This window comes from Lytechinus pictus, chromosome 9 (assembly GCF_037042905.1).
Source record: "Lytechinus pictus isolate F3 Inbred chromosome 9, Lp3.0, whole genome shotgun sequence".
Taxonomy (NCBI): domain Eukaryota; kingdom Metazoa; phylum Echinodermata; class Echinoidea; order Temnopleuroida; family Toxopneustidae; genus Lytechinus; species Lytechinus pictus.
Genome location: NC_087253.1, coordinates 8,095,282 through 8,122,085, shown reverse-complemented (window position 1 = coordinate 8,122,085; position 26,804 = coordinate 8,095,282). Strand labels below are relative to the sequence as shown.

Genomic DNA, 26,804 nt, shown 5'->3' with positions numbered 1-26,804 from the left:
AAAAATCCAAATGTTTATTATAACATACCTGTAATATTAACGTAAGAGAGAAAACATGAATTTGAACAAATCTGTATTTTCATGATATTTAGAATTGTCCCCGAATGCAGAGAATTTTCCACATAAACTCTATTATGTACAATATAAAAGCAGAAATACAATTCTTACACGAGTTAGTGTGTAACTACTCTTTATGAATAAAGTACTGTCTTAAACATGTATGCTAACGATATATAAATGTATGTGATAAATGCTGGTTTGTTTGTTTTTCAATATGGCTGCCATATGGCTGTCTCTCTACTGCTTCTAGTCATTATCTCTACTCGCCGACTCAAGCCAGCAACTCCTCATCCATCCTACTACTCAAGCTGTTTCTTCAACTAATCAATCTCTTCTGGTTTACAGTCCTTTTCAGGACTACTTTCAAGAAAGAATACTCTACTCTCAAATATCCACTTTCTTGCCTATCAAATTCCTTTTCTTCCTCTTTCCACTGTTTCTACAACACTCCACATGGTGTACCGTAAACCACATCAGCGACTGTACATGCCACCATGCAAACCTTCAAACAACATCTGAAAGTGAATATAATTGTGATGTGTGAAATACTGTCTCAAACATAATCTGTAATGAAATAATTAATTGTTAGTTTTTGCTAAGAGCTGTTAAGAGTATGGAAACACGTGAAGTTCACAAATTAAAGTATATATAAAACTAAAAATAATACTCATTTAGAGTATATATAAAGAATTTAGATTGAAATCTATATATAAGCATTTGAAGGACTGTTTGAAATTAAAGAATATATGAAACATGGACATTTAGAAGTAGGGAGATGTATGGAATGTATAATGAAACGGGTAAAATATATACATATATGAAATTCATACTATTCAAAGAAGATATATATATACGACCGTTTAATATTCGCTTCTCAGAGATTTGTTGTTGAGTGAATTTTATCCCTGCAAATCAAATTTTCGTGATGAGACATTCGCTCGTAAAATTGTGTTTACTCTCAATTCAATCCAATTTGAGTGGACATTGGGTTTGATACCAATGTGAGTAGAATGTAAGAAGCGAGTGAAAATTTACTCATTCTATTTGTCTTTTTTTTTTACAGCGAGTTGTACATGGTGTATGTGTTTAATAAATTGAAATCATTTAATTATTTCAGGGACTCACACAAAGAAGCGATGCTTTCCAGTGAGTTCCCTTTTTCTTTTCTGTTATTCACATTCTGATCATTTCCTACTTACTTTGTAAATTTGTTTGAAATGAAGAAGAATAAATTCAATCAATCAATCAATCATGGTATATGACAATGACTAGATAGAGAATGGGGAAAAAGCCTGAAGTTCTGGGGTCAATCACGCATGAGGTGTTCACACTGTGTAATCTATGTGAAACTTCAATTATCCGCCTGATATAATAGTGTTTTCTTCGACAGATTATATAATAATGTTTCAAAATATGATAGAAAATGTATAAAATGTATATGTTACCACTACCAATACTACATAAGTAGGCCTACTGTGGTTGGCATGATTGTAATAATGTTATTAAAATTAAATTTTTTGGAAAGATAATCACCCCTTCAAATCATGAAATATGTGCTCTGGTATTAACATTATGTCACATTTTGATGTGAATGATCTGTATTAGATGAAATTAATAGGTGAGTTATAACTTCAGAGATCCTCAGGTTAACCCGCTGGCTCTAGACTCTCGAATTTCCATAGGCTTCGTACAGTGACCATCCAATTCTTGAGGTAACGGCTTAAGAGTCTGGAGGTCAACGGAATTGTCGTTTTCTATTTCTTTGACTCAAGTTTTTGCACGCGCTGAGGAACGGTAGGCCTAGATGAGCCAGTCACTAAATAGAAAAAGGTGAATAAAGTTGGAACAGTATTGTACAGGCATATGTCTTCCTTTCTGCCAGACCAGATCGCTTTCGAAGCACGTGTGTTTCACACGTGGTGTAATTTCAATCGTGTAAGATCAAATAAACTGTCGAAAGGAAACAATTTTTCTTTCCAGAGTGTTTACTAATGTTGACACATGGAATGGATTGTAATATTCAGCTAGTCCAGATGCAGCCACTTCGAGATTTTCCCCCTCAATGTTCTCACTGAGCTCCGTGCACTCGTTTCCTCCACACACTATATACTTGCCCACTGATCGCGACCCCAAGATTTACCTTCGGGAGAGGGAAATTCGAGGGTTGCGCGATCAGCTAGTGGACAATTACGGTGTGTGAAGGAAAAGCGTGCAGTGGATGATGCGCAGTGAGAGTGGAGGGGAAAATATCGAAAGGCCATCATCTGGACTAGTATTAAGCTTTAAATAGCTGTCATTATAAGGAAACCTCTCGATATAATTTTCAGTATTTTTAGATGTTCTATGGGCAGATGCTCAATTTCACAGCATTATTTCATGTAATGTTTTCATGGTATTTTTTGTCATTTCTCAACATATTGCCTGTTAATAAAATAAATACATATTTATACAATAAATAAATATTGAGGATAAAACTAGCTGTAGTTACCTCCATGCAGGATAGTGTCTGTTACATATGTCAGACCGGCATCTTTCAGGGCTCGATGAAGCTCCTTTACCTGCTCACTAGGTCGGACTCTTCGTCTCCAATCACTTAGCATCTCAACGAACCCCGATCTTGAAAATTTCTTATAAGAAGAATCTGACCGATCGAGGTATTGCTCTACGGTTGACTCTGAGAAACCGAGATAGCCGCCAAGGGAATTTGCATCACTTTGCTTGAGAATCACGTCAGCCAGGGTTTCGATAAGATTGTTGGATAAACAGCTCAATCGGCCTTCTCTGTATATAGTATATTCATAATGTTTACAAAATTTCCATAAACAAACAACGCCAATTATTCCTTGTGTCCAAAAGAAGAGTGGTGTTTCACTATGTTTCCTACCCCCGGGAATAACATACTTTTGTTGGGTTTTTGATTAGGTAAAGTTTATTTTCGTATTACTATGAGTTATGTCTTATGTGAAAGCGATTATGTTACTCTTATTACTATTGTCTTTATTCATATTTCTATTACTTCACTTTTCCCCAGGATTGCCAAAAGCGACTGGACTATAAAAAGGTCTATCTATGTAATGACAAATTGCAGTCCTAAAAATCACAAGGCACGTCTTGTTTGCATTCTAGATCTGAATTACTCTAAGGATGAAAATGCATGCCTCGGGTTCATATTCCAAATTACGTTACATTTTATTTTCAAAAAAAAGAAGAAAACTTACAAAACCCTGCGATTGATCGTGTAATCCGTTTCATCTGATGGAAAATGAAAGAATATAGCAGAATATTATAAGGATCGTTATTAATATCAACATTGGTGGTGAAGCAGTAGTAGTATTCGTAGTATTATTACTATTATTCTGAGGAATTTATTTAATTTTACAAAGATCTATCAAAGAGTAACGGGGTAACCTGCTAACTAGTATGTTCCTTTAGAAATCGAAATTCAATAATGGTATGTTTATGGTGATACAAGGAATGATCACGTACTTACATTTTTGGGGTAAGATTGTGGTAATAGTTTTATGAAAATTTATATTCATGGTGAGTGAGAATCGTCTTACTTATAACAAAAATACTGTAAAGGTCACATTTCTAATTCAATTTTCAGGACTCGTCTTTTTCTTAGACGTTGATGGTATCTAGGTTCACTATTATCGCATAAAGAACATAAACTGCCGATACTTCATGCAATGTAAATTTAGGTTAAAACAAGCTTGAATTTGCTGCTAAAATATGTTATTGTACCTTCTATTGACACGTTGAACTCTCTATCGGATATGGGCTCGTCTCCTTCATTTATTGCAATGCGAATATTCTTCTTCCCATTTTCTTCTGGGGTAAACTGAAGCATGAATACGACAGGGCTGCACTGACCATTCAATACACCGCTGAGGGGTATCTTTGTGTGAGAAATGTTTTTTAAAATATATCAAGAAACACATTTCTTTATTCTTTTAATCAAACTACTTACATTTCTTGTAATGTCAGGTTTGAAGGATAAGATTATCAAACCTATTCAATTGATTATAAAAAAACCGGATGCAAAGTGGTAACAATTAATTTGGCACATCAGTTTATAATCATCTCGAATACATGGCAATCTTTTCACTTTGAGTTTGGATTTGTTTGGTTTGCTAGCTTGAGAGAGAAGATGTAGAGTTAAAATGCATATATGGATATTGATTAATCTTACAATGAAATTTCTTATATACTTTTTTTTTTACTCAAGACAGGGTGCAAAGAAATAGCTTTGCAAATCAACAAGGATATACAACGAAAATTGTCATGTTAAAGGGGGAGTGAACTATATGTGGTCTCTCATTGACTGCGTGATATAAATACATATTCTTCAAAAATATGGTTGTAAAAATGTACTAATACTACAGAGATTTTATTGACCTATAATTGTATTTGTATAAAGAAAGTAAAATGTTTTTTAGAGGAAAAGTTAATTGTTTTCCTACTTGGTAGCATCATTATTGCGGTAAAAATGTATTGAGTAGTTAATCAGCATGTTACCATTCAAGTGGGTCTATATTACTAGACTACACTAGCATTATGGGTCAAGAAACTGACCAGGAATGAGTAGTTGAGGACTCGAGATGGCGCTTTAAATATTTAAAGCAGGGGTTCTCAAACTACGGCCCGCGGAACTTCTTAATCCGGCCCGCGAGACTCTGCTGGGTTTTTTTAATCACTTTTAAGTCACAATATGAAACATAGCTTAATATGATTACATTGTGTATCCATGAAACCGTAATAAAAGTAATGACAGTCAAATAAATTTGATTTTAAACAAAGTTTAGTGGAGTCTTTTCTGTCTGTTCGATCTTCTTTCTTATTAGATGACCAGCGCTGTTCTCACCATGTTTTGATGTACATAATACAGGTGAGAAAGTGCATTTTCCACAATGAACATTTTAAAAAACTAACTCATACTGCAGTACCTTGACAGGGCCCGCGGAACGGTTTTCAAAGTGGGGAGGGGGTATGGCCATGCAAAAACCACAATCATATGGTTATTTTTACGTTTTTGTACATGGTTTTGGAAAAAAGTGGGGCGGGGGGGGGGGATTCAGCCCCCCCCCCCCCCTTTCGCAGCCCCTGCTTGACCAGTGAACATTTGCATCAATGCCTTCGTCTGGCAATTACACCTTTTGTGCCAAGGTTCAAGCAACTTGTTGCTGACAGTGTCACTTTTCCCACATTGAAAGTGATTATGAGACTGACATCCTTGTTAGAGTCTACAACAGACATGCTCTATTATTCAATCTACTTTTACTAAAAAAATTATTTGATACTTCAGATATTACCTGTCTCCCCAATACCAGCTATGTATAGGTACAATCTAGATTCCTTTTAACAAAGTACTACAATTTTGTTATCATTAATATTGACTCTCGCTGTATTTTGATTATTTTTGTTCTAATTTTGCCTGCGTTCCATATAAAACTGTTATAAATTTGTTGGATGTTGGATAAATGCTCCCAAAATAAGAGCCAGAGTGCACAAGAGAGCATCTAGGACCCCAACCGCAAGGGTCTTTGCGCTTCGCACACATTTTTTTTCTAAGTATCCACTTCACCCTGGCCCTTTCAGGTTTACTTGGAGTCTCATCTGGCCCTTCAAAGAAAAAGTTTGAGAACCCCTGGTTTAAAGTATGTTTGAATTTGTAATAAGTCGCATTACCATTTGGTTTTGTTGCTTCTTCTCTTCATGACAAATTACCGTTAGATGCTTTGCTGTTGTCCCAATAGAGAACTTGAATTCCTTATCGACTTGGCAGTAAGGTTTAGACGAAGTCAGCTCCCTCTCGATTATATCCTGAAATACGGAAGCAGTCAAAACTTGATTCACAAGAGTTTCTTAAAAATCAATGAAACGTTTTGAAAATGGTTAGTAAAGTGCTCATTTATCATGTAATGGTATGGTTCCATAATGTCCACAAAATTTTCCATCTGAAATGTAAGATATTTTAAAGATACAAAATTGATCCACAGTAATTTCTTTATGGTGAATGGAAAATGGATTGACTGAAGGGCTACATTAAAAGGATTGTGGGGCTTCATTATAAAAGGAAAATCAATTGGTCACAGATGACTCTTGATTGACACTAATGTTAAAGTCATTATCATGAAGTTTAATTAGACAACTGCTGTATTCTTGTCAGAATATCTGGAGCTGAGATGTGTCATCTTTTTCTGAGAACATCTGTTCGTTTCGGCAGAGATGTTGCCCATATTATGGCTGACGAAAATCGGTAACGGAAAAGTATAAAAGAATTTCACTTTTTATCTGTGATTAACCGTGATGATTGTGCACAGTTTAAAGTGAAGTTAGGATATTCAGAAGAAATTGATATAAATTAATAGTAATACCTGGACATATGTCATATATGGATGAATAATGTACACGCGTAGATATGGTTGCTCCACTTGTGCCCTCATAGTAGGCTGGAAGACCAAGCATGTTAGTTGAAGATTTCGAAGATCCTTAGAACACACAGCCAGAACTTCAATATGACGTGTACAAAACTCAATCGTAGATTTTGAGATTCGTGAATCGTCTCTCGTCAACATTCTGCGACCGAATTTTCCTGAAGTTTGGAAAATAATGGACGTGGTATTCTAATAATTAATTTCCATCAATATCAGGTCTGTCTCTCTATGGCACTTAAGTGACGGGAAAACAAATGTATTTTACAATCAGACATTTTTCTTGTTCATCAGTTAAGCATTTTCTTTAACTACAGTGTATGTATAAATTTGTTATATGGTAGTAAGTTCGGAATGACGAGAATTGGGTACAGATATGATTCTAAATTATCTTTATTTCACCTGTTGTGATAGCGGCCACCAACGGGTTGATTTATAATTCAGAAGCTACACCCGTTGTATTAAGAGTGAATACTCTGCAATTAACATTAATTAAACTATTTTATGACAAACGTTATACCTTGCCCGGTCTTGGTGTACATTACAACGGTAGAATCGTCGTTGTTGAAACCCATACAGTGTTGTAGAACTATCGATGCCGGCTTGAGAAGTTCTTGTGTGAGAGAAGTCTCTATGACGGGAGTAATAAGAACTTCATCGTCGCGTATGGGAAGTCTAGGAGTATTGCGGAATGATACACGGACGGTGACGGTTGATCCCATTCCCTTTGGAATAGCTCCTTCAGGAACAAATACAGTAATTCCAAGTTCATCGAGGGTCATGTTCCCACCCTTATGATCAAGGATGCCATGTGAGATGAAAAACGGGTAGGTTGACTGGCATTCGAGGCCTAAAGAGTGAGGGGATGATCAATATACCGAAAACACGTAGAACATGTTCTTTTTTAAATACAGTACTTATTTAAAGACTTTCACAATAATGACGAAATTATTTTTTTTTTATGCTCTCGGAGTGTTGGAATAGCGGGTTTGTTGTAAAAGAATTACCTTTTGCTATGATGTCTGCGCCACCGAAGCGAAAAGCCTGAGCTATCGCCAGAAGCCTCTCCCTAGTTCCACCTTTGTTGGACCATTCTATCAGCATTTTTAGGGCAACGGGAACAACCATGTAAGGTGTAAGGGCTGAGGATGTGTTAAAGAACTCCATGACGCTGGTATGGTGTACATCCAAATGACGAACTAAGTCTAGTAGGTCTGCGTCAAATCGAATGAGTTGTGCTATTTCTTCATAGCCCCCTGCCAGGACAGGTAAGTAGAAATACACGAGTTCATATAATTTATGATGCAATAAAGTTCCACAAATGCGAATGGAAATGAATAAAGAAACACATGACAGATGACTTGTTAACAGGGCTCTAAGACCAACAAGATTAGAAAACCAAACGGCTGAAAGGCCGATTAACCGTGAAAGAGTTATTAGCTATGCAACCCATGTTAACACATTTAATCTCCAACCAATATGTTTATTCTCTTGATATGAAATACTCTTTTCGTTCGAAATTAAAACATTCGGAATAAGAAGAATTGAAAGGGCAAGCGTTTCTGAAATTTGAAAGTGTTTCTTTCATTCAGAGGTCGATAATTAAAGAAGCTTAGAAAGAGATTTCAAACAACCTGTTTTGTCACCAGAGATGTTGTACTTCTTGAATAACTTGTTGAGTTCATCTTCCTTGACTCCTTCTTGTAAGCCATTGTGCCACATTCGTACTATCTGCTGCGCTGTCTCACGTAGTAATGAAGGACAGTGCTGAGTGACGAAACCAACTATGCTAACGTCATCGATATGAAGCGTTTTTCCAAGTGAACGTGCTGTTTGTAAGGATTTGACATGACGAGCCACACTGCAAAGTTCTTCTGTGTTTGGTATTCCGCCGTGTTGCTCAAGATCCTTACGGGTTTCCTCATGCTTACAAGAAGAACCACTTGGATAATCTTTAAAATCAATTCGTTCCTTATTTTAGAACCGTATATGTGCATACGATTTATGATCAACAAGATAAAGTATGTTTTGGATCTGTAATACTTAGTTTCTAATTTTCTGCTTTTTTGCGATTGTATTTACTATTAGCTTCTTAACAAATCAAAACAATATTTTCTTACCAATGATAGAATGGGTTCCTTTTCAAAACTCCAAACGCATTCAATGCTCTCTCTCTCCGATTAAATCCCATCAAGAATAGTTTAATATACAATATATAGATTTATATATATTTTTTAAACTGCGTTCTACAAAAACAAAGTTCAGTTGTATGAATACAATGAATAATCAGTACTCATTGCAAAATTATCTTTTCATGTATGATGTGCATTTCAACGCATTTGTTTTCTTATGGTAATGCAGTACCCCATAGTATAACGATGTCATATCCCTCTCCATCCCTCTACCCTGTTAAATTGATACGAAATTGTTCATTATACAATGAACTCATAAAACTACTAGAAAACAAAAAAAGATTTCATTATGGAAAAAAATTATAAATTATATTTTTCTCTTCTTTTTTTTATTTGTATTTCTTAGATACTTAATAACATCATGTGGAGTTCATTGTACAATGTCGATAAACCCAAATTCCAAACACCTTAAAATCATTCGCATCTGCTTACCCACTCCTGAAAAGTCAATGATCTCCATCGTTTCTTGTTCGCTTTCGAGATCAGTTTGCTTGGCTCTTTCGACAACAACCTGTTTGAGAACCGCAGAAGTACCTTCTTCTTCTTCTAAAAGAAAAAAAAATAGATGTTTGTAATATCTCAATATGTAAAAAAATGAAATAAGCGTACAATTCAAGCACAAAGAAAGACAGGTTACGGTACATTCTGAGAAACTCTTCGCTGGTATCCTATATCTACACGTACATATCTCCATTTGGTTAGAACATAGCATATTGCACAATTGTCTGCTTGCGCTGGCAGCCAATAACCCCGACCTTTCGCTGGAGAACGCGAACGCTTATTTACGACGGTAGTTGATTTCGGAAGAGACTTTTGGGCCCGTAGTCATTGTCGTAAAACTGTCCTGCAATGCAAATTGTGTTACATGAGATTTTTTTCGTTTCGCATCTGCAACGGAAACATTCAATCTGCGCTTTGTGTGCAAAATTCTGGTTGCTACTATGGTAACAGCGATATATCCGATTTAGGACGACTTTCTAGAGCCACATTTGGTTCATCCCAGAGCTCGAGAGGCCGCCCGGGGGCACACTTCCATTGACGAATGGATACCAGCTGCGACCACGCGTAAACGGGGAAAGAAAGAGTGGGCAAGTACGTCACGTATAGGCCTATGTAACGTTATAAGGGTGTCAAAAACGATGTTTGAAATACTGATAAAGGTATATATTTCCAATACTTGTAGGGTTTCACAAAATGGAAATGGAAAAGAATTGCTTCCCTTGTTTAGGGTGCTTTTCGAAACCCCATGGTCGCGCCTGGTATCCACTCATCAATGGAAGTGGTCCCCCGGGAATTTGAATCTAATCCTTCATTTATGGGGAAAGTAAGACTTAATGCCCATTACATTGTGTGCTAGAGGCATATTTTTTTGTGTAAAAGGAGCAAGCACAAAAAAAACCAAAAATTTGGATGGTATTCAGACGTATACATTGTAGGCCTATTGCAAATACTGTGTACATATCAACGCATGCGAATGGTTTCGGCCAGAGAGGTGATCTGGCCCATGGAATCAATTGCCAGTGATGATCCAATAATCCACATTAAATGCAATATCGATTCGATGGACTGTAATGATCTATATCTAAGCCTTCATTCAAAAAGTCTTTCCTCACTCAATATGTACTCGATTTGTTTGAAAAACCTCTATCTTATCCATGTTATAATCTATTGTAGGCCCTGCATTTCGAATATTTCCAGCCAGCTGACAAAGTAGAGGCTTGCCGCCGGCTCAGGGGCATATACTATGATACCGATATAATAAATAACCGATTTATTGTGCAAAGTTAGCCCTTTTCTTCACGTGAGAATATGAAATTTCAATCGAATCCACAGGCTGTTCAAACTGCAATTCAATTGTTTTATTCTGTTACTTTTTTGTTTAGCTTAAATCAAATTCGATTGAACACAATGGACAAACTAAATTAAAATTGTCATTTTACAAAGTCAAACAATTTCTTTCTGTTCTTTCCCATACCTTCCTTATTGTCAGCTTTCTTTACTGATTGGACAGAGTCCCAAACCAGTTTCAAAGTCTCCACTGCCTTTTCTCCGGGCGGCTGATATGATTTCCATGTGGAAAGCATCTGAATGTTGCTGTCCCTCCTGTTAGCAAATGTCTTGTGTTGTATGTGCTCAAGCTCTATGTACTGAAGACCGAGTTTTGTTCCAATTTCGAAGTACTTCTCTGGTTGTATCTTTCGGGATAAATCGAGAAGCGCTTTGTCTGGGATTTCACTATATAATTGTAAGAAGTATTCAACAAGATAAGAACTCAATTCATTTGAACTTAGATTGTTTTCTCCCCTACCTTCACATTACATGTAGATAAGCTAATAAAAGGCAAGAGCTCTTGGATAACATCTATATGATTAGAATAAGTATCAATGGTGCAAAATGGATATCTTGAAGTAAAAAAAAATTTATGGAAGCGATTGTTATTATTATCCCCCCCAAAAAAAAAAAAATATATATATATTATTATAATTCAGCGTGCAAAGGGATAATGATTTTAGTGATAAAGTGAGCACGGTTTTCAGCACGGTTTTCGATTATGGACATGTGAGTTGGTAAGAGGTAGTTTAATCGTCTTCGTTGAATCCACAAATACACGCAATCTTCGCATAGTTTAATTTAGGTTGGTTCAGAATATTACCAACAAATTGGATAAGTTAATATTTAGAACCAACTAAAAATTACAAACTGAAAAAAAAGTGCTTACCTAGCACAACTTGTTCCTAATGCACGAAGGTCTATATCGGGAATTGAGGAAAGAAAAGAGACAACAGGGTTTCAATTTTATCTGAACGTTTAACATTTTGGCGCAATAGGATACAGAAAGAAAAAAAAACCTGCAAATCATATTGATACGAGAGAAGGGGAAATTGAAAAGAACTAGTAAAAGAAAAAAGAAAAGCATCAACATTCACACCAGGATTCACACTCGCACCACACTAGACACATCCCACCTGTTCACATTCAAATCCCTTTTCACCTTCAGTTCATCCCATTTCTGTAAATGTAAACTTAACTTGCCTGACTTCGTTGCCAGGCGTATTTCTTCTTCTATACAACCCGTTTAAATGTGTGTATTTTAATAAATGACGGTACCCGGCCTTCAGCTCTGGAATTAAAAATTGCATATTTAATAAAAAGAATAACAGAATTGACACATTTGATTCTACAAGAATTTCCAGGTAATCCTAAGAATATTTCCCGCCAATTTAAAGTTCTTAATTCAGCTAAACAAAAATGATCAATACAAAATTTCCAAAGAGGTTTAACTTTTATGCAGTATATGAAAGTACGATTCAGTTTTTGTACAACAAAACGAACAATAATTATCTCCCACGAAACCAAATCTCTTCAAATGTTCTTTTGTATATATTGCTCCATGTAAAAGCATAAACTGAAATTCCCTTTGTTTTCTTATAAGAGTTGAACTCCTGATATATTCAAATAATTTACAAATTTCTACATCAGTAAAATCAAAATCACTGTGACCATCCTTAAGTGTTAACTTGTATAGCTCTTGTAGCTTAGTAATACACAAGTTATAAATTGTTTTTTATTTAATTACTTCAAAAGCTGTTTCCTGTTTTCCAATATTCATACTTATCCCAAAGTCTACGAAATCAATTTTTTTTTTACTTTATTGAACTATTGAAATTTCTTTGTTATCTACATTGTCGAAAATACTTGAAAATATTAATTATAAAAGAACTGTAAATTTTTTCAAATCAAATAATATTTTTTCAAATTCGCAATTTGGATTTAGGGAAAAGCATAGCACCACACATGCATTATTGAGTTTCATTGAAAAAGCGGCACATTCAATCGATAAATCTTCTCATTTAATTGGTTTGTTCCTGGACTTCTCCAAGGCCTTCGACACCATTAATCATGATATTTTACTTAACAAATTACATCATTATGGAGTGCGTGGGAAGGCCTTGGAAGGTTCAGGAGCTACCTCATGAATAGGAAGCAATATGTCTTTTTAAACGGTTGCAATTCTCAAATGAAAAAAAATAATTGTGGAGTTCCCCAGGGTAGTCTTTTAGGCCCGATTTTGTTTATTGTTTATATTTATGATTTTTGTAGATCATCAGATGTTCTTTCTTTCATTCTCTTTGCGGACGACTCCAACTTTTTTTTTTCACATAAAAATCCACTTCACCTTGCTAGTATAATCAACTCTGAACTAGAAAATGTCACCGAATGGATAAGAGCAAATAAATTGTCACTAAATCTTCAAAAATCAAAATATATGTTGTTTAGCAACTGTATAAATATACTTCCTGTTGATATTATTTTTGATGGAACTCCCTTGGAAAATGTATCCCATATTAAGTTTTTTGGAATAATAGTCGATAATAAGCTCTCATGGAAATTTCACATAGATAACATATGTAAAACTATTTCACGCAACATTGGTATAATTAACAAGCTTAAATTTTGTTTACCATTATCGTCTCTGCTGACATTATATTCATCCCTTATATTGCCTTATTTAAATTATGGAATTTTAGCGTGGGGTAATACACAACAAACACTCTTAGACAAATTACTCCTATTACAAAAGAAATATCTACGTATTATATGTCACACGGCATATTTGTCTCATACTGACCCATTATTTTTTGAAAATAAAATATTGAAAATTAAAGACTTATATTTGTTTAATCTCGGTCAGTTTATGTATAACTATAACAACAACAACCTCCCAAATGTATTTAATTCAATGTTTCCAAAAAATCAATCCATTCACAACTATCCAACAAGGCGATTGGGTGAATTTCATTTACCACTTTTAAGAACTTTGCGGGCTCAGAACACATTTATATATTATGGACCGAAGTTATGGAACTCACTTCATAATGATATAACAAATGCAACATCTTTGAACTCTTTTAAGACTAAATTCAAATTATCTCTATTAAAACCTTATAATATACTCCCAAATTAAGTTTAATTCATCATCTCTGTCAAGTCATCATTATTACTTTAAAGACTACAATTAAAACATAAAATAATTATTATCTTTTTTATTAAAAAAAAATCTGACACAAGTCCTTCTCCGATGTGCTCATTATTGAACCTCATACATTATTGTGTCTATCTTCTCCTCTATTTTTTCCTCTCCTGTCCGCTTATCCGCCTTCCTACCGGTTATTTGTTTACGGCATCAATCACATTTTTCGTGCATTATATTCTTTCCAGGTTATTTTATATACCTTTTTCTCCTTTTATACACATCATTGAATCCAGTTTGCTTGAGTCCACGGCATGTGTTCTATCTACATACAGCAACACCCATCCATCTTCTCAGGGCATTCTCCCTTTTTTTTTCTCTCTCTTTTTCTGGGGGGGGGGGGTGGGGTGGGGAAGGGTGGATATTTTTAGGACGGGTTGTTTTGTCCTTTATCTAAATGTATATTTTTGATAACTTTGTATTTATTTTGTGAGTATTTCCCTCTCAGTTATTTTTTTTTTCATTTGATTATCTGTATTTATACTTTGCTGTTTTGTTATTTGTTGTGTTATCTATTTTTTGAGGGGCCCACATTGTACAAGCATTGCTTTTTAGTAAGTCCCTCCATTTCCATCTTAATTTAATTTCTATTGAAAAATAGTATACTTATTTAAAAACCTACAATGTGTTGCCCAAATTGTCTAAGTGTTTTTTCTTTTTTTTTCACAACACATGTATCATTATTTTCTTTTTTTGCAACGTATACAAATATTTATGTTTATATATGGTATACAATTCATGTATGTACAATTGATGGAAGTGAAATAAATAAATCTGAAATCTGAATCTGAAATTTTTCCAGTTTGCTGGTATAACGTGCACAATATCTATTATTTGGAGAAGTTGATTTGCGGTAATACCGAGATTTTGAAAAAAAAGTCACAGGCTTCAAGTGGCCATTTTCAAAAATTTGATCAACGCTAAATATTCCTTTATTGAAAAGATCATTGTCAAAAATTGTTTTACCTTTTATACAAATATGTTGATTATTGAATATAATAGGGTTAACCTCCTCTTCAGAATAACGAAATCTCCTTAAGTCTTGCCAAGCCTTCATCATTTCTGAATAAAATGGGGGCAATTTTATATTTAATTTTGAAGTGTCAAAGTCACATAGAAACAGAAATCTCCCCCCAACTGATCGAAAACAAAAATCAAAATACAACTTCCATCCTGCATCCCGTTCTCCGTAAAGTAATCGTTTAAGCCACATTAAACGTTGAGACTTTACAAACAACTTAAAATTCATCATTTTTAAACCCCCTTGTGAGTAATCCTGGTACATTATAATTATCTTTATCCGATCTTTTCCTGACCATAACAATTCAAATGTGATCTTTTCAACCTCAGCATACAACCACTGAGGAACCACTATTAGTGACGAAACAAAGTTTAGCCTTGACAATGCATATGTTTTTAACGAGTGAATTTTCCCCATAAGTGTGATATCCCTTTGTTTCCACCATCCCAACAGTCTTTTTATTTTACTAAGTATTTCTTTGTAATTCATGTCTTCTTTTATTATAACATTAAGAGAAAAGTAAACACCTAAAATTTTAATATGCTGAACAAAATTCCCAAACAACTGTGTCTGAGGTCTGTCATTATCCCGACCCATCCACAAAATATTAGTTTTTCCTTTGTTTATTTTTAGACCACTAATTATCTCGAATTCTTCAAAAAGGTATTAAAGACGATCTAAAGAGTGTGTATTTTTAACAAACAATGATATATCATCAGCATACACAATTTGCTTTATTTCATGTTTCTGAAATTGAATTCCTTCAACCTGTCTGTCTTTCCTTATTGCCAGAGCAAGTATTTCAATACAGAGCAGAAACAAATATGGGGAGAGGGGATCCCCCTGTCTTACCCCTCGCTTTATATTAAAGTAACCGGAAGAAAACCCCCCATTCATAACACTACTAGTAATATCCGAGTATAAAACACGGACCCACGAACAGAATGAGTGCCCAAATCCAAATAGTTTAAGGATCTTAAAAAGAAAATCATGTGAAACAGAATCAAAGGCCTTTTCAAAATTAACAGTGATTAAATATCCAATATTTTTGAAATTAGATTGATATAACATATCATCTATTAATCTTACACCATCCCCAATGTTCCTATCTTTTACATATCCAACTTGATCATTGTGAATTATCTCATTTAGTATACCTTTTAATCTTTCTGCTAAAACCTTTGACAATATTTTGTAATCCACATTTAAAAGTGTAATTTGTCTAAAATTTTGGACATATAATGGATCTTAATTTTTTTTTTCCAATACACACTCTCGCAACTGCCCAAACCCACACACTCGTCACAATCCTGAAAAAGAAGGAATCACATTAACGTACATTAATCAGTCACACTCCCTTCACCACGTCCTCGGGTGCTACACCGAACATGCAGGCTATTCAGACACACACGCACACTTCCCACATCAAAAACCCCATGCACCACCCAGAGCAGACGGGCAAACACCTCCATGCATTCCGTACACATAATCATGCCCTATTCCGAACACACACGTAAACACACCCTCGCAAACTGCCGCACAACCACACCCTCATGCACTATCCCGAATGCACATGAAAATACACACGCACACTGCCTAATCCCACACCCTCATTCACAGTCTTATGACAGGGCCTTTAAAGCAATGTCACGTTGATCCATGCAAGCCTTGCGGGTGAGTTGCGGGTGATTGCTCGCGAATCGCAATTCACCCGTGTTTAAAACTTTGTTGTACCACGTGCAAATCAGACTTGTGAACTTCTGCGTGCGAGATGCATGCCAGATATTGTCAATGCGGCCGACCTGCGGGCGATCTGCGGGTGGCAGAAATAGTTACCCTAAGTCACACGCAAGGCTTGCACAGAACGATGTGACATGGCCTGCATCCACACAGACACACTCGTGCACCTCACTCCACCTGCAAACACACAAATCACACGCCTTGCCGCACACTGTCAATATGCACACTTTCCTGCACCACCTCGAACACACAGGCCAAGAGAGTCACGCACATCTACGCACACTCCCCACACGCACACCCCTGTACCTTCACCACCCTTAACCACATATGCCTATACTGAACCATATACTGACCAAAATGCCCAGACACTGCCCAGACACCCTTGAATTCACACGTACAAAAGGAAAATTATCAATACACATTAGCACTTCTGTTATCATTACCATACCTTCAGTAGGGGTATCCAGTGTTTCCATGATTGCGATTAGTTCTTCCTTCGCTGCTTGACCAGAGGTTTTTGTCTGCCGCCATCTTATAAGCATATCATTGAAGGCCTGCTGCTTGTCTCTGAATCTCTGGTATTCTATAGCATCCAGCTGTGCGATCGTGAAACCAAGAGCTACCCCTAAATCATAAAACTGATCCACTGACATCTTTTCAGCAATGTTGAGGATATCAACATCCTGGAGTTCACCTTTTAAAACTTCTTCAACCACCCTGGAATAAGCAGATGATGGTTTTTAAAGGAAGTAATCAAAGTTAGACAAATGTTATCCGCTTACGAAGTCAAATTAAAAATAGTTGACGGAAAACGTATGTACAAAATATAAAACGTGAGCTAAATACATTAGTAAAGATAAATATCTTGGACAATTACTGCCCCCATAAACATAATTTCCCCGTTGGTTGGTTACTAAAACCTTAAATCACGCATTTTCACATTTTCGCTAAAATCGTGGTTAATAGTATCAAACTATCTTGTAACCCACCCCGTTTATTTAATTTTGTGTGTGTGTTTTTCATAGTCGTACGTTTTAATATTGCAGGAATACTTAACCGTTCACTACCCTATTGGTGGGGATACTTGCAAAAAGCCTAATAATGATGTGATTCAGAAAGGAAGGGTAGACTACAATAAACATGCATCTTACCGTCCAAAGAGAGATGGTTCCAAAGTCGGTTCTCCTGTCGCAGAACAAAAACAAGAAAACAAAACTAAGCAAAACACAGCTAACAACTCGTATTGACATCATACGTGTAAATCGACTGCTGGCTGAAAGGCATAAAACATTCGATTTTAATTAGTTAGAAAATTATACACAAATATCCATGAATAAACGCTTAAGAGCGGGGTATCAATTGCAGAAAGGGATATATTGGCAAAGCATTATAGAAAATAAATTACAGATTATAATTTGATTAGACTTTTAGTTTCTTAATTTCTTAATTTGTGACGTCCTATGTGAGCATCTTCCCATTATCGTGAATTTAAGAGAGGCAATCAAATATCATTTTCTCAAAAAAAAGTACAAATGGGTTTCATTGTACCTTCAGCATAGCAATAGACAATTTATCTCACACTCACTCTTAAAAAATAAGTTTTAGTTATCATAATACTAATGGTCTTTATAAGGCATCAAAACATTCTTGGCAGCCAATGGCTGAATTGAAAATGTTTGTACACAGTAAAAAGATTCACATACAAATTTAACAGAACAGTATACAAAATATACAAAATACAGAATATAGCTGAAATATGATTAATCAATATACACACGAATGGGCGGACTCCATCCAACCTTGCAAAGATAACTGGAAAAAGGGGAAACGTTTGATTGGTGGGACGGTATGAAGTTGATTAAGCAGTTTGAAAAACCATATTAAACTGACGGAGAGAAAGAGAGACAATGGAGAACAAAGGCGTATCCATGGGCATAGTTGAGTGGGATTGTTGGTGATAGAATTAAATGGGGTATAACAAAACAGTATAAAGATACAAAAGGCACTTTGCAAAGCCGAATGGAGCATTAAACAATGACGTAAGCATGAGACTTGGTTCGGAACTTTAAACTAAACTTGAACAATCAAAAAATGGAAAGCTCTATTATGACGTCCGAAATTTTAACCTTTAATGGATTTTCATCCAACTTTGCCCCTTTGTCTGTTATTTTTTACAACAAACCTGTCGTCAGGGTAAACTTCTCTTCTAATAATTGTTTCGCGTGTCAGAAGTATTTTTGCAGTGCAATTAGTCTGATGGTACTACCCACTTTAAATCAAAACAACACTGCAATGACCATACATACCAGAGCACCTGATAACAAAGGCGAGCGATACTAAAAAAACATCGACCCGTTTCCCAGACTGGGTAAGAATGACTGTAACTGGAAGGTCCGTGTCATCTTCATGCATTGGCACCGGGAGCACAATTAGGTGTTGCTTTCTTCTTTGAACTTCTTGGAGAAGGAGAACCTGCCGTCCACGATGACAAAAAGTGTGAAAACGTATAAGTTTCAATTTTCAAGATGATAAAGACAAAGCGTTTCAATGTAAACACAGGCTAATGTAAAACAAAACAAATACCTTCTTGTCCACGGCATCGCCACCTCGGTAGGATGTTATATTGACATCCCCTGCGTTGGAGGCAATACTGATGGGTATAGAAGGATAGGCCTTGTGGTAACACTGCTTCTTCTCCTCCTCTTGTATTTCCTGTTAAAGTACACACACGAAGAAAATTCACGAAAGTGATGATTATAGACAAATTATATATGGATGGAAAGGTCTTGTCTTTTTATACACAAATTGTCACTAAAAAGTTTTATAGATGTCGTGGAAATGCAAGAAATGAAATTATTAGAGACCCTTCTCAGCCCCCCAGCCGCCCCCAGACCGACAGTTCACGCAGTGAAAACAGTCGAGAATAATGACGTCACACAATCGTCGAGCTCATCATCCCTCTGTGCATAATACACTGAATCACCTTACTGACCTGTTCAATATCTTCCCAATTTACCGTTTTCTTCATGTTATGTGATATCCGATTTCTGTTTCCGACAACTTCAGTCCAAAAGTGAACCAGAACTGTGTTACTTTGCCGTTTTTTATTGAACTGGGAACTGTAAAGACCGATTTTGTCCACTGGACAGGCGTCGTGGGTTGTGTTGCTCCTGTCAGTCAGTCAGGGAGTCAGTGTTTATTGAAAAACTCAAAGCTGTAGCTGCCCATTCACTGCTTGCCGCTGGGGCTCTGCAAGGGCAGTCGATGCTGCACATTACGCTGTTTGATCCATCCACAAAAGGCGTCATACCTTAAACTAAAGTCAAGGTAAGAATGTTTGGAAATTGTACTTGTCTGGTCTGGCATCTGACTGACGATGCATTCAGGTCAGATGACAGATACAGATCTAATAATACCGGTAATTTTAGAATCATGCATTATTTCAAGCTGTACTAGTTGACTACGTAGGCCCTAAAGTCTTTTTTAAAAAGGTTTTTGCAGAATATTTTTTTTCTTCAGTCAGATTTCTAAATAAACTGGCCAGGCAATGGCTTGGTTATACTGAAAAAATCTGCAGTTTCGTTTCAGAGGAATGTTTAATTAAGCTTTTTTTTTTCTACTCGGAATTAGGATGTCATGATTCATGAAGCCAGACAAAATATCTGCAGTGGTTACCCTGATTCCCTGATTAGTATACTAATACTAATCTCGCAATACGTGTGAGTGCCCTGATTCCTGACCGAAATTAGAGTCTGGTGTTTCTTTTAAAAATGAAGATAAATGCACTCTTTGTTATGACACGGAGAGCACGGCTCAAGTGATGTTCGTGTAGGCTCCACTTCACTACCGCTACACTACGCTACACCTATACCCGGGTAGCGTACATGTAATGTAGCGATAGTGAAGTGGAGTGGAGCCTACACGAACATCACTTGAGGTAGAGCACTGGTGCTCTGAGTAGAACTTTTCAGTCTAAACCCACTATCATTTATCGTCGACCAGGAATTACATGCCACTGCACCGGCTTATTCCTGTATCAGATGATGATGATAATCTGTGCACCAAAACTAGAATATAAACTGATTAAAATCAAACTAAAAATGTCTGGTAGGCTTCCTACTAGTGTACATACTTCCTACCATAGCCTGTAGTACATTTATTAACCAGTTTGTTCAAAAATATTGTGGCTGTTGAAGACAGTATTTCTTGTAGTCCTTCTTAATCATCAACATAATAAAATTCATACTTTGATCATTTAGACTATTTCCTTTTTCTCTCTCTCTCTTCTACATACAGATCTGCACACTTGCTGACTCTGGTCTCTGTTTACTACTTCAATCTGGGAGATTCTGATATGGACATGTAGCCATTTTTTCTTCACTCTGCTTTCCTGGAGCTACGGTTTGCAAATTTTGTACTGATAATGATCTTAATTGATCTTGGAAACAACAATTTAGAGCAGTTTTGGAGAGGACTATAACATTGAATTGTACAGGAATACAGCTTGTCAAAAATAAGAACACAATTTAAAACGAAAGAACAATTGTAATGTAACTAGGGCATTTTGTGAGAAATTTTCTACTCAATCACACGTCCCAAATCAAGGGTAAGTCCTTTGATTAAACACAAACATGTAGTTGAATTGCACGTGCAACTTGACCTTATTACACTTGAATTTGAGACTTACGCTTTGAACATAATTTTCTTGCAAAGCCCCAAAGTTATATTTTGTTAGCAACTCTGTATCAATTATATACCAGGCTGATTGCTGAAAGTTAAGTGTCGTGTATATATCGTAAGATTTTTTTTCTCGAAAGGCATAATATATTTGTCCTTTTAAATTATATTGGAATATGGGTACGCCTTTTATTTGTTTTCCACAATATTCATTGCATGTATGAACAAAAATGAAATATCTATTGTGAAGCACTGTGAATGTTGTTTGCAGTTGTGTGATGGTGCATCATGTTTGTTATAAGACTGTAAGCCTGGTAGATGTGATCGAGGAAGTGGCCTGGATGAAAGGAAGTGAACATGTGTCCAATTACTGGTTTGCACATTTTAAGACAATTTTGTTTCTGGATAAATATTGCTATGCATTCCATGTGAAGAGTAAAGAAGAAGTCCACCCAACCAAAAATTCATTTGAATAAAAAAAAAAAAAAAATCAGAAAATTTCAAAAAAACTGATTCAAATTAAATAATAAAAAAATAAATGCTAAACAAAATTTGAAATGAATAAGATGTGACATAATCAACTCTAATTTGTATGTCATTGTTTTGTGTTTATAACTGTTTTGAGTAAAAAAACGAGGGAAATTACTCTATTCAAATAATTTTTACTTGATGTGGACTTGACATTTAACTCATCCTCTACCCCTCCCATCCCTGCCCAAATAAGTGTAGAATCTAATCAAGAACTTGAAAATCAAAAGCAGCAATTAAGAAGTACGATTTAATAAATGCAGGTCTGAATAGAATCTCACATGAAAACAAAAAGAGAAAAAAAGAGCTGGGTAGGAATGGGGAAGGAATAAAATGATTTAGAAAAAAATCCCCGAACCAAAAAAATTACACGAGTTCCGAACCAGGATCCTCTCACTCATCAAAATGACGTTTTACCGGTTTGGCCACAGATCGCTTCGTATTGGCATTCGGGTTTTTAAGGATATATTAAAAAAAGACCATTCGCCGCTGTTGCCTCATAATGCTTCGGCAAATCAACTGCAATTCCAATCATTTCGCGATGGATATTGCTGTGTTTTTTTGTGGTTCCTGACTTTGCTACGTGATGAAATTTCAGAATTTTTGTTCAGTGAAGAAGAATGTCTATGCTTTATATTGATTATAATATTAATGTGACGCAAGTGTGATTTCTAAGTGAAAATGTGCTTTGTTTATTCACATATATTTCTTGAAAGAAAAAAAAATACGTTAAATGTGCATTTTATTTCATTGTTCAGTAAATTCAAACTTTTATCTATATAACAAGACCAATCTTATGAGGAATAAATAATTCTAAGAGCAAAAAACGCTGATTGGAAAGGTCGTCTTCAATGGGCTGCTGTCAGCTCAGCTGCTCACCGCTCATTGTGTGACGTCACTCAGCTGGAGCTCGCAAGAGGACCGGTGGAATGCAGACATATGGCATGAAAATAAATCATTTTTGAGAGCCGATTTCTGCAAACTCTAATCACTATTTCAAAAAGTGAAGTTAGATATATGATAAGTAATCCTTCCCCTTTACAATGATGACCACAAAAATTAATTATAAAATAGTTTTGATTCTTCGGGTGTGTACTTTAAGCCAAAAACGAAATCGAATCTATTAGATCAAAAATGCCGCATCGTAATTTCACTAACATTCGAAGATGAGGGGATTTATAGTTGTTCAAAATATACATTTATTAAATAATAATATATTACTAAAACTTAATGAATATGACAACACAAAGAGAAGCAAAATGAATTGAAAAAGTAAATTTCGTAGGAAAAAATACGTAAAATTGACTAATACACCCCCTCCCCACTACTGTTCTAAAACCGTGTACAAAACGTAAAATTGACTAATATGATTGTGATTCTTGCATGGTCAGCCCCCCCCCCCCCCCAAACACTTTGAAAAGCGTTCCGCGGCCCCTACATATCCTCTGACATCGTTGGACTTGGTATACCTACCACATTCATTCCAGGAATATCCTCATGAAGACGAAGGTGGACACCAATCTCCTGTCCTCTTTTTATTTCATCTGGAATATACGGTGTGCACATTAATCGGCGTTTAATCACAGGCTGCTCAAGGGGAATAAGAACCCACCACTCAGCACTGTGGTCGATATACAGCTCAAGGTGTCTCTTGTAAACCTTGCAGTATGGTAGCTTGTCTGAAGAGTAGGATGAAATGCTTCTTGAACTTCGTGGCAGATCTGGGTTTGGGGTCATAAAAAATATGTGTTGTTAACCTCTTTCTTAAAACTGAGTGTCTAGTCCTACTACAGAAACAAAACAGTGTCATTAGCAGCGCTCCTTCAAATATATGAAATTAATACAAATAAAATGATAATAAAATTAAACATGAATAAAATGTAGTGATAAATCATCAATTGATCCATCAATCAAACTACCAAACTTATAACTCGGGTCAACATCAGGTTTTTTTATTACCGGACAGTCGATTCATTAGTTCTTATAAATAACCCAGCCTACGTGAAGTAAGTAAAAGTAAAAGCAATTTTGTGATTATTCATGATCACCATTTTATGGATCCAAGTGATGTTCAGATATTATAAAACTTTACCCTCTCTACAAACTTACCATTCACTAAATCCCATTCATATGACACAACATCTGGCTTTACATCGGTTGGGTTAACAACTAGTAGGGCGTGTGGTATCCTAATCTTAACAGGTTTGAGGAATACCATGTTTGGAGGATCACATCTGATCCCGTAGCAGGCCACGGATTCATCATCTTGTATCTCTACGCTTGGAGGGTCTCGAAGGAGGGTTAGTGTGATCTCTCGTGATTCTCCCTGAAGCAAAGCATTGGGTCGGATGTACATTGACAAGCCATGGTCCTCTTGTAATATATCCTGAGAGATATTTTCGTCGACTCTGACGCGACTTGCAGTAGATCCAGCTTGTTTTTCGGCTTTGTGTAATAACCATTAGGTAAGAAATATTTTTTTAACATATAAGATATATTCATAAAAACTCCATAATAACATTTAAAGCCAAACTTGCCACCCCTGAATAATCGGTGTTATAGACTCCAAATGTTTCAGAAACTTGATATCATGATGGAAAAATTGGATGCTAATTCCACTTTTAGCGGAGATTTATAACATAAGTATATATATATTATATATATATCTATATGTATACAGTGCGTCCCACAAAAAACGAACCGAGATTTATCGATGATTTATCATAACTTAATCACAAATACAATAGACAAATGACCTACCATTGTAAAGCTTAGAATCTCCTGAAATTACTTAGATTATTTCTCATTCACGCATGAGTGAGCAAAAACAATTTGAAGAGGGGATACCAAAAAGTCATTTGGCGGGCTGTATCTGGGGTTCAAAAAGAAAACGACATTTTTAAAAAGTTCAATATCTGCTCTTTAATTTGATACCTCAATTACAGAAAATGGTCAACAAATAACAAAGTTCTGGTTATTTGAAATAAGGCTTGAATTTCAATAATTTAGTAAAATTAAGAGGTTCTACAGGCTAACGTTCAAACTCACTCCGTTTTGTTGACGATCAGCCATGCATTAAGTTGTTTGTTAACCATGCGAGAGCTTCTGTGGGAAACCGGTGAAAACACGTTTATTTAATGAAATTATGGAAATACAAGCATTGTTTCGAGGGAACATAACCTTTTTACTTCTTGGCCAATTTTTGTGATTAAGGTATCAAATAAAAGAGCAGATATTGAACTTTATAGGCATGTGATTTTATTTTTGAAATTCAGATACCCCCCTGCCAAATGAGTTTTTGGTATCCTTTCTTTAAATTGTTTTTGCTCACTCATGCGTGAATGGGGAATAATCTAAGTAATTGCAGATGAAAGAGGAGATTCTAAGCTTTACATTGGTGGGTCATTTGTTTATTGTATTTGTGATTAAGTTATGATAAATCATCGCTTAATCTCGGTTTCGTTTTTTTTTCTGGGACGCACTGTATATATAGTGATTAAGTTATGATAAATCATCGATAAATCTCGGTTTCGTTTTTTGTAGGACGCACTGTATATATACTTGGAAGACAGAAATAACAACGAGTGAGACGTAGCTCTCAGGTTTCCTTTTATATTGCAAGCTTTCGGCCATCATTGGCCTTTGTCAGGCCTACAGAAAAAGGAAATCAGAAGGAACGAACATAGTATTTACATATATATAGATAAGGTATAATATTAGGTATAAAATTGCATGTGTTAATAGTACTACAGAATTGTGCTTAGTAGTTTTACATGTGTGGTCAGAATATGATTAACATTTACAATAATTCAACATATATAGTTGTAGTTACCGTAATTTCCTTTTTCTGTAGGCCTGACGAAGGCCGATGATGGCCGAAAGCTTGCATTAAAAAAGGAAACCGGAGAGCTACGTCTCACTCGTCGTTATTTCTGTTTTCCAAGTTTATCTACACTAAATGATGAGTACCTGCACTACTCGTTGTTCTGAGGGCCCCTTACATTATATATATATATATATATATATTATCATTATTATTATTATTAACAAGCCCCGGCTTTGATATTGATTAATTGTATTGAAGAGAAGAATAGGAAGGAAAAAAACTGCTAGTAAATTTTGCTAACCCGTTATTGTTTTATTTACATTCGAAAAATTGAAAGAGAGTGCGCACACAAAATAATGCCAGTCATAGTACTCTATTTAAAGAAAGGGTTAAATTGATTTTCATGTATACAGTAGCAAAAGAAAATTGATGAAAAATAAACTTTAATATTATTCTATCAATCATCTGGAGAATATGGGAAATAAAGTTCTGTGATGCTGTTTTTTTCTGTCAGTGGCAGGAATATCTCGATTGTTAGGCGACGAACTTCTGATAACCGTTATACCTTAAGGCTCATCATGATTATGGTGATGATTGTGCTCTGATTACCATTAAACTACAAACGTTTTTAATGGAATTAATGGTCGGCAATTTAATGTATTTTACGATTTCATAGAAACATGGAAAACATAAATGTACGGGACTTCTTACCTCGATAAAACTTCATGTCTTCAAGATAATTTAATCTGAAAAAATAATAATTTCCAATAACAATGAGATATTATTATCCTTCTAAATAGGAGAAGTATATGTTTAAACACAGATAAATTATTCATAAACCTTTTAACTCTGCAAGAGTTAACTTAGAATAAAACAAGTGCCTCCGGCAGTCTCACGCGCGTCACGCGATTCAATATAGCAGCAGTGCTGACTTTGAAAACTACTATAAAATAATTATTCACAAAAACACCATTCATACAATGATACAATACTACGTTCATTGACGATAAATGACATTTGACCTTACTCATGCGACCTATATAAGACTTGTCAGTGATAATTGATTACCCATATATCCACATTTTATAAACTATATCTATAAAGTTAGGCGGCAAGTTAATAATTACCTCCAAATTGACCAACGTTCCTTTACCTTAAATGACCTTTGAATTTGGTTATGTGACCCGAAACTTGCATGAGATGTTCAGTGATACTTGATTACTCTTATGTGCCAAGTTTTATGAAACAGATCCATACACTTTCAGAGTTATAATGGTTATTCAACAAATACCCC

At 35.6% G+C, this 26,804-nt stretch overlaps 1 protein-coding gene across 2 annotated transcripts; it reads right to left on the bottom strand.

Moving 5' to 3' along the window:
- Positions 1-491: 491 nt before the first annotated feature.
- Positions 492-26,252, bottom strand: LOC135155489 (uncharacterized). Of its 2 annotated transcripts, none has more exons than XM_064104608.1 (19): positions 26,222-26,252; positions 23,794-24,129; positions 23,158-23,405; positions 19,063-19,191; positions 18,786-18,951; positions 17,631-17,664; positions 16,928-17,196; positions 11,406-11,436; positions 10,662-10,921; positions 9,119-9,232; positions 8,129-8,446; positions 7,502-7,750; positions 7,015-7,344; positions 6,438-6,655; positions 5,749-5,883; positions 3,805-3,958; positions 3,279-3,312; positions 2,549-2,841; positions 492-1,876 (listed from the first exon to the last, which is right to left on the bottom strand). In XM_064104608.1, exons 1-19 carry the CDS (start codon positions 26,235-26,237, stop codon positions 1,815-1,817), a joined length of 3,396 nt encoding a protein of 1,131 aa, XP_063960678.1. In that variant the 5' UTR covers positions 26,238-26,252; the 3' UTR covers positions 492-1,814. The 2 variants fall into 2 exon arrangements, with proteins under 2 accessions (XP_063960678.1, XP_063960679.1); XM_064104609.1 differs by having other exon boundaries at positions 1,120-1,876; positions 9,119-9,229.
- Between the last annotated feature and the right edge of the window lie 552 nt (positions 26,253-26,804).